A 12,500-nucleotide genomic window follows, 5' to 3' on the forward strand; every position below is an offset into this window, starting at 1 on the left:
AGAGAGAGAGACACAGAGACACACACAGAGACACACGCGGAGACACAGGGACAGACATAGAGACACACAGAGACACAGAGAGAGATACAGAGACACAGAGAGAGATACAGAGACACAGAGAGAGACACAGAGACACACAGAGAGACACAGAGAGAGATACAGAGACACACAGAGAGATACAGAGACACACAGAGACACACAGAGAGACACAGAGATACAGAGACACAGACACACACAGAGACAGAGAGACACAGAGAGACACATAGAGACACAGAGACACACAGAGACACAGAGAGACACAGAGACACAGAGAGACACAGAGACACATAGACACGCAGACACACAGAGAGACACAGAGACACAGAGAGACACAGACACACAGAGAGAGACAGAGACACAGAGAGACACAGAGAGACGCAGAGAGAGACAGAGAGAGAGACACAGAGACACACAGAGACACAGAGAGAGACACGGGGAGAGAGAGACGGGGAGAGAGAGACACGGGGTGAGAGAGACACAGAGAGAGAGACACAGAGAGAGAGAGAGACATCGCGTCTCTCTCTCTCCCAGTGTCTCTCTCTCTCCCCGTGTCTCTCTCTCCCCCCGCGTCTCTCTCTCTCCCAGTGTCTCTCTCTCCCCGTGTCTCTCTCTCCCCGTGTCTCTCTCTCCCCGTGTCTCTCTCTCCCCGTGTCTCTCTCTCCCCGTGTCTCTCTCTCCCCGTGTCTCTCTCTCCCCGTGTCTCTCTCCCCGTGTCTCTCTCTCTCCCCGCGTCTCTCTCCCCGCGTCTCTCTCTCCCCGTGTCTCTCTCTCTCCCCGTGTCTCTCTCTCCCCGTGTCTCTCCCCCTCCCCGTGTCTCTCTCTCTCCCCGTGTCTCTCTCTCCCCGTCTCTCTCTCTCCCCGTGTCTCTCTCTCTCCCCGCGTCTCTCTCCCCGTGTCTCTCTCTCCCCGTGTCTCCCCCTCCCCGTGTCTCTCTCTCTCCCCATGTCTCTCTCTCCCCGTGTCTCTCTCTCCCCGTGTCTCTCTCTCCCCGTGTCTCCCTCTCTCCCCGTGTCTCTCTCTCCCCGTGTCTCTCTCTCCCCGTGTCTCTCTCTCCCCGTGTCTCTCTCTCCCCGTGTCTCCCTCTCTCCCCGTGTCTCTCTCTCCCCGTGTCTCTCTCTCCCCGTGTCTCTCTCTCCCCGTGTCTTTCCCTCTCCCCGTGTCTCTCCCCCTCCCCGTGTCGCTCCCCCTCCCCGTGTCTCTCTCTCCCCGCGTCTCTCTCTCCCCGTGTCTCTCTCTCCCCGTGTCTCTCTCTCTCCCCGTGTCTCTCTCCCTCTCCCCGCGTGTCTCTCTCTCCCCGTGTCTCTCTCTCTCCGTGTCTCTCTCCCCGTGTCTCTCTCTCCCCGCGTCTCTCTCTCTCCCCGTGTCTCTCCCCGTGTCTCTCCCCGTGTCTCTCTCTCTCCCCGCGTCTCTCTCCCTCTCCCCGTGTCTCTCTCTCTCTCCCCGTGTCTCTCTCTCTCCCCGCGTCTCTCTCTCCCCGTGTCTCTCCCCCTCCCCGTGTCTCTCTCTCTCCCCGTGTCTCTCTCTCCCCGTGTCTCTCCCTCTCCCTCTCCCCGTGTCTCTCTCCCTCTCCCCGTGTCTCTCTCTCTCCCCGCGTGTCTCTCCCCTTCCCCGCGTCTCTCCCCCTCCCCGTGTCTCCCCCTCCCCGTGTCTCTCTCCCTCTCCCCGTGTCTCTATCTCTCTCCCCGTGTCTCTCCCCCTCCCCTACCTGTGTCTCTCTCCCCCTCCCCGTGTCTCTCTCTCTCTCCCCGTGTCTCTCTCTCCCCGTGTCTCTCCCTCTCCCTCTCCCCGTGTCTCTCTCCCTCTCCCCGTGTCTCTCTCTCTCCCCGCGTGTCTCTCCCCCTCCCCGCGTCTCTCCCCCTCCCCGTGTCTCCCCCTCCCCGTGTCTCTATCCCTCTCCCCGTGTCTCTATCTCTCTCCCCGTGTCTCTCCCCCTCCCCTACCTGTGTCTCTCTCCCCCTCCCCGTGTCTCTCTCTCTCTCCCCGTGTCTCTCTCCCTCTCCCCATGTCTCTCTCTCCCCGTGTCTCTCTCTCTCTCCCCGTGTCTCTCTCTCTCCGTGTCTCTCTCTCCCCGTCTCTCCCTCTCTCTCCGTCTCTCTCTCACCGTGTCTCTCTCCCCGTGTCTCTCCCTCCCCGTGTCTCTCTCTCTCTCTCCCCGTGTCTCTCTCTCTCTCCCCGTGTCTCTCCCCGTGTCTCTCTCCCCGTGTCTCTCTCTCTCTCCCCGTGTCTCTCTCTCTCTCCCCGTGTCTCTCACTCCCCGTGTCTCTCTCTCACCGTGTCTCTCTCCCCGTGTCTCTCTCTCCCCGTGTCTCTCTCTCTCTCCCCGTGTCTCTCTCTCTCTCCCCGTGTCTCTCCCCGTGTCTCTCTCCCCATGTCTCTCTCTCTCTCCCCGTGTCTCTCTCTCTCTCCCCGTGTCTCTCCCTCCCCGTGTCTCTCTCCCCCTCTCCCCGTGTCTCTCTCCCCCTCTCCCCTACCCGTCCGACGTCCACACGTGTCCAGGGCCATCGTCCGAGGATCTGCGCGAAGTGACGTGGACGTCCGTGGATACCATGAAGACGCTGTAGAACCCCACCCCGAATTGTCCCACCAGAGAGCGGGGAGCATCCGGGGACAGGGAGCTGTCCGAGGACAGGTCCTCGACAAACGCCTGGCGCGGAGACACGCGGGGAGAGAGAGAGACACGCCGGGAGAGAGAGACACGGGGAAAGAGAGAGACACGGGGGGAGAGAGAGAGACACGGGGGGAGAGAGAGACACGGGGGGAGAGAGAGACACGGGGGGAGAGAGAGACGGGGAGAGAGAGAGACGCGGGGAGAGAGAGACACGGGGAGAGAGAGACACGGGGAGAGAGAGAGACACGGGGGGAGAGAGACACGGGGAAAGAGAGACACACGGGGGGAGAGAGAGACGGGGAGAGAGAGAGACACGGGGAGAGAGAGAGAGACGGGGAGAGAGAGACATGGGGAGAGAGAGACACGGGGAGAGAGAGAGACACGCAGGGAGAGAGAGACACGGTGAGAGACGCGGGGAGGGAGACACGGTGAGAGAGACATGGAAAGAGAGAGAGACACGGGGAGAGAGAGACGGGGAGAGAGATACGGGGAGAGAGAGAGACGGGGAGAGAGAGAGACACGGGGAGAGAGAGACACGGTGAGAGACGCGGGGAGGGAGACACGGTGAGAGAGACACGGAAAGAGAGAGAGACACGGGGAGAGAGAGACGGGGAGAGAGATACGGGGAGAGAGAGAGACGGGGAGAGAGAGACACGGGGAGAGAGAGAGACACGGGGAGAGAGAGAGACACGCGGGGAGAGAGAGACGCGGGGAGAGACACGGGGAGAGAGAGAGACGGGGAGAGAGAGAGACACGGGGAGAGAGACATGGAGAGAGAGACACGCGGGGAGAGAGAGACACGGGGGGAGAGAGAGAGACACGGGGAGAGAGACACGCGGGGGGAGAGAGACACGCGGGGGGAGAGACACGGGGAGAGAGAGACACGCGGGGGGAGAGAGAGACACGGGGAGAGAGAGACACGGGGAGAGAGAGACACGGGGGGAGAGAGACACGGGGAGAGAGAGACACGGGGAGAGAGAGACACGGGGAGAGAGAGAGACGGGGAGAGAGAGACGGGGAGAGAGAGACACGGGGGGAGAGACACGGGGAGAGAGAGACACGGGGGGAGAGACACGGGGAGAGAGAGACACGGGGAGAGAGAGAGACACGGGGAGAGAGAGACACGGGGAGAGAGAGACACGGGAGGAGAGAGACACGGGGAGAGAGAGACACGGGGGGAGAGACGCGGGGAGAGAGAGACACGGGGAGAGAGAGACACGCGGGGGGAGAGAGAGACACGGGGAGAGAGAGACGGGGAGAGAGAGAGACACGGGGAGAGAGAGAGACACGGGGAGAGAGAGAGACACGGGGAGAGAGACACGGGGAGAGAGAGACACGGGGAGAGAGACACGGGGAGAGAGACACGCGGAGAGAGAGAGACACGGGGAGAGAGAGACACGGGGAGGGAGACACGGGGAGAGAGACACGGGGAGAGAGAGACACGGGGAGAGAGGGAGAGACAGGGAGAGAGAGACACGGGGAGAGAGAGAGACACGGGGAGAGAGAGAGAGAGAGACGCGGGGAGAGACACGGGGAGAGACGCGGGGAGAGAGAGACACGGGGAGAGAGAGACACGGGGAGAGACGCGGGGAGAGAGAGAGACACGGGGAGAGAGAGACGGGGAGAGAGAGACACGGGGGGAGAGAGACACGGGGAGAGAGACACGGGGAGAGAGAGAGACACGGGGAGAGAGAGACGGGGAGAGAGAGACACGGGGAGAGAGAGACACGGGGAGAGAGACACGGGGAGAGAGAGACACGGGGAGAGAGAGACACGGGGAGAGAGAGACATGGAGAGAGAGAGACGGGGGGAGAGAGACACGGGGAGAGAGAGACACGGGGAGAGAGAGACACGGGGAGAGAGAGACGGGGAGAGAGAGAGACGGGGGGAGAGAGAGACGGGGAGAGAGAGACACGGGGAGAGAGAGACACGGGGAGAGAGAGACACGGGGAGAGAGAGAGACACGGGGGGAGAGAGAGAGACACGGGGAGAGAGACACGGGGAGGGAGAGAGAGACACGGGGAGAGAGAGACACGGGGGGAGAGAGACACGGGGAGAGAGAGACACGGGGAGAGACGCGGGGAGGGAGACACGGGGAGAGAGACACGGGGAGAGAGAGACACGGGGAGAGAGAGACACGGGGAGAGAGAGACACGGGGAGAGAGAGACACGGGGAGAGAGAGACATGGGGCGAGAGACACGGGGAGAGAGAGACAGGGAGAGAGATACGGGGAGAGAGAGACACGGGGAGAGAGAGACACGGGGGGAGAGAGACACGGGGAGAGAGAGACACGGGGAGAGACGCGGGGAGGGAGACACGGGGAGAGAGACACGGGGAGAGAGAGACACGCGGGGGGAGAGAGAGAGACGGGGAGAGAGGGAGACGGGGAGAGAGAGAGACACGGGGAGAGAGAGACACGGGGAGAGAGAGACACGGGGAGAGAGAGAGAGAGACACGGGGAGAGAGACACGTGGAGAGAGAGAGACACGGGGAGAGAGAGACACGGAGAGGGAGACACGGGGAGAGAGAGAGACACGGGGAGAGAGAGACACGGGGAGAGAGAGACACGGGGAGAGAGGGAGAGACACAGGGAGAGAGAGACACGGGGAGAGAGAGAGACACGGGGAGAGAGAGAGAGAGAGACGCGGGGAGAGAGAGACACGGGGAGAGACGCGGGGAGAGAGAGACACGGGGAGAGAGAGACGGGGAGAGAGAGACACGGGGAGAGAGAGACACGGGGAGAGAGAGACACGGGGAGAGAGACACGGGGAGAGAGAGACACGGGGAGAGAGAGACACGGGGAGAGAGAGACACGGAGAGAGAGAGACGGGGAGAGAGAGACACGGGGAGAGAGAGACACGGGGAGAGAGAGACACGGGGAGAGAGAGAGACACGGGGGGAGAGAGAGAGACACGGGGAGAGAGACACGGGGAGAGAGAGAGAGACACGGGGAGAGAGAGACACGGGGGGAGAGAGACACGGGGAGAGAGAGACACGGGGAGAGACGCGGGGAGGGAGACACGGGGAGAGAGACACGGGGAGAGAGAGACACGGGGAGAGAGAGACACGGGGAGAGAGAGACACGGGGAGAGAGAGACACGGGGAGAGAGAGACACGGGGAGAGAGAGACATGGGGAGAGAGACACGGGGAGAGAGAGACGGGGAGAGAGATACGGGGAGAGAGAGACACGGGGAGAGAGAGACACGGGGGGAGAGAGACACGGGGAGAGAGAGACACGGGGAGAGACGCGGGGAGGGAGACACGGGGAGAGAGACACGGGGAGAGAGACACGGGGAGAGAGAGACACGCGGGGGGAGAGAGAGACGGGGAGAGAGAGAGACGGGGAGAGAGAAAGACACGGGGAGAGAGAGACACGGGGAGAGAGAGACACGGGGAGAGAGAGAGAGAGACACGGGGAGAGAGACACGCGGACAGAGAGAGACACGGGGAGAGAGAGACACGGGGAGGGAGACACGGGGAGAGAGAGAGACACGGGGAGAGAGAGACACGGGGAGAGAGAGACACGGGGAGAGAGGGAGAGACACAGGGAGAGAGAGACACGGGGAGAGAGAGAGACGCGGGGAGAGAGAGACACGGGGAGAGACGCGGGGAGAGAGAGACACGGGGAGAGACGCGGGGAGAGAGAGACACGGGGAGAGAGAGACACGGGGAGAGAGAGACACGGGGAGAGACGCGGGGAGAGAGAGAGACACGGGGAGAGAGAGACGGGGAGAGAGAGACACGGGGAGAGAGAGACACGGGGAGAGAGAGACACGGGGAGAGAGAGACACGGGGAGAGAGAGACACGGGGAGAGAGAGACACGGAGAGAGAGAGACGGGGGGAGAGAGACACGGGGAGAGAGAGACACGGGGAGAGAGAGACACGGGGAGAGAGAGACGGGGAGAGAGACACGGTGAGAGAGAGACACGGGGAGAGAGAGACACGGGGAGAGAGAGAGACACGGGGGGAGAGAGACACGGGGAGAGAGACACGGGGAGAGAGAGAGAGACGCGGGGAGAGAGAGAGACACGGTGAGAGAGAGACACGGGGAGAGAGAGACACGGGGAGAGAGAGACACGGGAGGAGAGAGACACGGGGAGAGAGAGACACGGGGGGAGAGACGCGGGGAGAGAGAGACACGGGGAGAGAGAGACACGCGGGGGGAGAGAGAGACACGGGGAGAGAGAGACGGGGAGAGAGAGAGACACGGGGAGAGAGAGAGACACGGGGAGAGAGAGAGACACGGGGAGAGAGACACGGGGAGAGAGAGACACGGGGAGAGAGACACGGGGAGAGAGACACGCGGAGAGAGAGAGACACGGGGAGAGAGAGACACGGGGAGGGAGACACGGGGAGAGAGAGAGACACGGGGAGAGAGAGACACGGGGAGAGAGGGAGAGACAGGGAGAGAGAGACACGGGGAGAGAGAGAGACACGGGGAGAGAGAGAGAGAGAGACGCGGGGAGAGAGAGACACGGGGAGAGACGCGGGGAGAGAGAGACACGGGGAGAGACGCGGGGAGAGAGAGAGACACGGGGAGAGAGAGACGGGGAGAGAGAGACACGGGGGGAGAGAGACACGGGGAGAGAGAGACACGGGGAGAGAGACACGGGGAGAGAGAGACACGGGGAGAGAGAGACACGGGGAGAGAGAGACACGGAGAGAGAGAGACGGGGGGAGAGAGACACGGGGAGAGAGAGACACGGGGAGAGAGAGACACGGGGAGAGAGAGACGGGGAGAGAGAGAGACGGGGGGAGAGAGAGACGGGGAGAGAGAGACACGGGGAGAGAGAGAGACGGGGAGAGAGAGAGACACGGGGAGAGAGAGACACGGGGAGAGAGAGACACGGGGAGAGAGAGAGAGAGACACGGGGAGAGAGACACGTGGAGAGAGAGAGACACGGGGAGAGAGAGACACGGAGAGGGAGACACGGGGAGAGAGAGAGACACGGGGAGAGAGAGACACGGGGAGAGAGAGACACGGGGAGAGAGGGAGAGACACAGGGAGAGAGAGACACGGGGAGAGAGAGAGACACGGGGAGAGAGAGAGAGAGAGACGCGGGGAGAGAGAGACACGGGGAGAGAGAGACACGGGGAGAGACGCGGGGAGAGAGAGACACGGGGAGAGAGAGACGGGGAGAGAGAGACACGGGGAGAGAGAGACACGGGGAGAGAGACACGGGGAGAGAGAGACACGGGGAGAGAGAGACACGGGGAGAGAGAGACACGGAGAGAGAGAGACGGGGGGAGAGAGACACGGGGAGAGAGAGACACGGGGAGAGAGAGACACGGGGAGAGAGAGACGGGGAGAGAGAGAGACGGGGGGAGAGAGAGACGGGGAGAGAGAGACACGGGGAGAGAGAGACACGGGGAGAGAGAGACACGGGGAGAGAGAGACACGGGGAGAGAGAGAGACACGGGGGGAGAGAGAGAGACACGGGGAGAGAGACACGGGGAGAGAGAGAGAGACACGGGGAGAGAGAGACACGGGGGGAGAGAGACACGGGGAGAGAGAGACACGGGGAGAGACGCGGGGAGGGAGACACGGGGAGAGAGACACGGGGAGAGAGAGACACGGGGAGAGAGAGACACGGGGAGAGAGAGACACGGGGAGAGAGAGACACGGGGAGAGAGAGACATGGGGAGAGAGACACGGGGAGAGAGAGACGGGGAGAGAGATACGGGGAGAGAGAGACACGGGGAGAGAGAGACACGGGGGGAGAGAGACACGGGGAGAGAGAGACACGGGGAGAGACGCGGGGAGGGAGACACGGGGAGAGAGACACGGGGAGAGAGAGACACGCGGGGGGAGAGAGAGAGACGGGGAGAGAGAGAGACGGGGAGAGAGAAAGACACGGGGAGAGAGAGACACGGGGAGGGAGAGACACGGGGAGAGAGAGAGAGAGACACGGGGAGAGAGACACGCGGAGAGAGAGAGACACGGGGAGAGAGAGACACGGGGAGGGAGACACGGGGAGAGAGAGAGACACGGGGAGAGAGAGACACGGGGAGAGAGAGACACGGGGAGAGAGGGAGAGACACAGGGAGAGAGAGACACGGGGAGAGAGAGAGACACGGGGAGAGAGAGAGAGAGAGACGCGGGGAGAGAGAGACACGGGGAGAGACGCGGGGAGAGAGAGACACGGGGAGAGAGAGACACGGGGAGAGAGAGACACGGGGAGAGAGAGACACGGAGAGAGAGAGACGGGGGGAGAGAGACACGGGGAGAGAGAGACACGGGGAGAGAGAGACACGGGGAGAGAGAGACGGGGAGAGAGACACGGTGAGAGAGAGACACGGGGAGAGAGAGACACGGGGAGAGAGAGAGACACGGGGGGAGAGAGACACGGGGAGAGAGACACGGGGAGAGAGAGAGAGACGCGGGGAGAGAGAGAGACACGGTGAGAGAGAGACACGGGGAGAGAGAGACACGGGGAGAGAGACACGGGGAGAGAGAGACACGGGGAGAGAGAGACACGGGGAGAGAGAGACACGGGGAGAGAGAGACACGGGGAGAGAGAGACACGGGGAGAGAGAGACACGGGGAGAGAGAGACACGGGGAGAGAGAGAGACACGGGGAGAGAGAGAGACACGGGGAGAGAGACATGGGGAGAGAGAGAGACACGGAATGAGTGGGTGATGAGTAGGTGGTGAGCGAGTGGTGAGCGAGTGGTGAGCGGGTGAGTGGGTAGGGGGTGAGCGAGTGGAGAGCGAGTGGTGAGTGCCACTCACCTTGGTACCAGAACGAGCTATGGTCCCCAAGTTGTCCAACATCTCCTGCCGGCTCATCCCCAATCCTGAATCCTAGAGCAGGGGAGAGACTCACTCAGAGATTCACTCACCCACTCACTCACTCACTCACCCACTCACTCACCTACTCACTCACCAACTCACTCACTCAGAGATTCACCCACCCACTCACTCACCCACTCACTCACCCACTCACTCACCCACTCACTCACCCACCCACTCACCCACCCACTCACCCACCCACTCACTCACCCACTCACTCACCCACTCACCCACCCACTCACCCACCCACTCACCCACTCACTCACCCACTCACTCACCCACTCACCCACTCACTCACCCACTCACCCACTCACCTACTCAACCACTCACTCACCCACCCACCCACTCACCCACCCACTCACTCACTCACTCACCCACTCACTCACCCACTCACTCACTCACTCACCCACTCACTCACTCACCCACCCACTCACTCACCCACTCACTCACTCACTCACCCACCCACCCACCCACTCACTCACCCACCCACCCACCCACCCACCCACTCACCCACCCACCCACTCACTCACTCACCCACCCACTCACTCACCCACCAACCCACTCACTCACCCACTCACTCACTCACCCACCCACCCACTCACCCACCCACCCACCCACCTGCACAGTGATGGTAGCGTCCTGTGCGTTTGTGCGCACGTGAATCTCGAGAGGGTGAGCTGCAGCTGCTGCTGCTGACGATGATGACGATGATGATGACGATGATGACGATGATGAGGTGAGTCTCAGAGTGTGAGCCCTCTGACACGCGTCACTTGCGTTACACACCAACTCACGCAGGAACACCTGGGGAGAGTGGGGGGGGAGAGAGATCACATTATTCACTCACACACACAGACACACACAGTGACACACACAGTGACACACACACACAGAGACACACACAGAGACACACACACAGAGACACACACACACACACACAGTGACACACACAGTGACACACACACAGAGAGACACACACACAGTGACACACACACACACAGTGACACACACACACACACACAGTGACACACACAGAGACACACACAGTGACACACACACAGTGACACACACACACAGACACAGTGACACACACAGTGACACACACACACACAGAGACACACACAGACACACAAACACAGTGACACACACACACACACACAGAGACACACACACACACACAGTGACACACACACACAGTGACACACACAGAGACACACACAGTGACACACACACACAGTGACACACACAGAGACACACACAGTGACACACACACACAGTGACACACACAGAGACACACACACACAGAGACAGACACACACACACACAGTGACACACACACACAGTGACACACACAGTGACACACACACAGAGAGACACACACACAGTGACACACACACAGTGACACACACACACACAGACACAGTGACACACACACAGACACACACAGAGACACACACACAGACACACACAGACACACACAGTGACACACACACACACACACAGACACACAGACACACACACAGTGACACACACACACAGTGACACACACAGTGACACACACACACACAGACACACACAGTGACACACACACAGAGAGACACACACACAGTGACACACACAGTGACACACACACAGTGACACACACAGTGACACACACAGTGACACACACAGTGACACACACAGTGACACACACACACAGTGACACACACACACACAGTGACACACACAGACACACACACAGACACACACACAGACACACACACAGACACACACACACAGACACACACACAGACACACACACACAGTGACACACACACAGACACACACACAGACACACACAGTGACACACACACACACACAGTGACACACACACACAGTGACACACACACACAGTGACACACACACACAGTGACACACACAGTGACACACACACACAGACACACACACACACAGACACACACACAGACACACACAGTGACACACACACACAGAGAGACACACACACACACAGACACACACACAGAGACACACACACAGTGACACACACAGACACACACACACACAGAGGTTCGTGAAGGATGCTACTGGGCAGTTGGAGGCAGTCGCCCTCCAACAACAACGGAGGGCGGAGGAGCGACGCTCACAACAACGAGCGGAGCGCCGGGTGGCTAAAGCACAGCAGGTTGGCACAGTAGGGGGCACAGGTGCATCAGCCAGTCATCTCAGTCAGTCGACCCGTGGCACCTGGGTCTGCCCCGTGACCTCCTGCCAGCGGGCGTTCGACACTTCACGTGGCCTCAGGGTGCACATAGCCTGGCACAAGCGTCGTGGTGACGTCACCGCCACTTAGTGGCGAATGGCGGTTGTTGTTGTTGTGTGTCATTGTGTCTGTGTGTGTGTGACTGTGTGTGTCTCTGTGTGTGTGTGTGCATCTGTGTGTGTGTGTCTGTGTGTGTCACTGTGTGTGTGTCACTGTGTGTGTGTGTCTGTGTGTGTGTCTGTATCTGTCTGTGTGTGTGTATCTGTGTGTGTGTGTATCTGTGTGTGTCTGTGTGTGTGTTTGTGTGTCTCTGTGTGTGTGTGTGACTGTGTGTTACTGTGTGTGACTGTGTGTGTGTCTGTGTGACTGTGTGTGTATCTGTCTGTGTGTGACTGTCTGTGTGTGTGTGTGTGACTGTGTGTGACTGTGTGTGTGTGTCTGCGTGTGTACACTGTGTGTCTGTGTGTGTGTGTCTGTGTGTGTACACTGTGTGTGTGTCTGTTTGTATCTGTCTGTGTGTGTCTGTGTGTGTGTGTCTGTGTCACTGTGTGTGTGTGACTGTGTGACTGTGTGTGTACTGTGTCTGTGTGTGTACTCTGTGTGTGTACTGTGTGTACTGTGTGTGTCTGTGTGTGTGTGACTGTGTGACTGTGTCTCTGTTTGTGTGTCTCTGTGTGTGTGACTGTGTGTCACTGTGTGTACTGTGTGTGTCTGTGTGTGTCTGTGTGTGTATCTGTGTGTGTCTGTATCTGTGTGTTACTGTGTGTGTGACTGTGTGACTGTGTGTGTACTATGTG

At 60.3% G+C, this 12,500-nt stretch overlaps 1 protein-coding gene across 4 annotated transcripts in view; it reads right to left on the bottom strand.

Annotated features, from left to right (window-relative positions):
* LOC142922840 (heat shock protein 75 kDa, mitochondrial-like) overlaps positions 1-12,500 on the bottom strand; it is a 74,941-nt gene that overhangs the window by 55,480 nt on the left and 6,961 nt on the right. For all 4 annotated transcript variants that reach the window (XM_076063777.1, XM_076063778.1, XM_076063780.1 and 1 more), the window contains exons 4-6: positions 10,062-10,247; positions 9,384-9,455; positions 2,511-2,683 (exon numbers count right to left, since the gene is read on the bottom strand). In XM_076063777.1, the coding sequence (XP_075919892.1) occupies positions 2,511-2,683; positions 9,384-9,455; positions 10,062-10,247 (431 nt within the window). The remainder of the gene's footprint in view (positions 1-2,510; positions 2,684-9,383; positions 9,456-10,061; positions 10,248-12,500) is intronic.

Source organism: Petromyzon marinus, unplaced genomic scaffold, assembly GCF_048934315.1.
Source record: "Petromyzon marinus isolate PM22_M1 ecotype Great Lakes invasive population unplaced genomic scaffold, UKy_Petmar_22M1.pri1.0 PM_Scaffold_188, whole genome shotgun sequence".
NCBI lineage: Eukaryota > Metazoa > Chordata > Hyperoartia > Petromyzontiformes > Petromyzontidae > Petromyzon > Petromyzon marinus.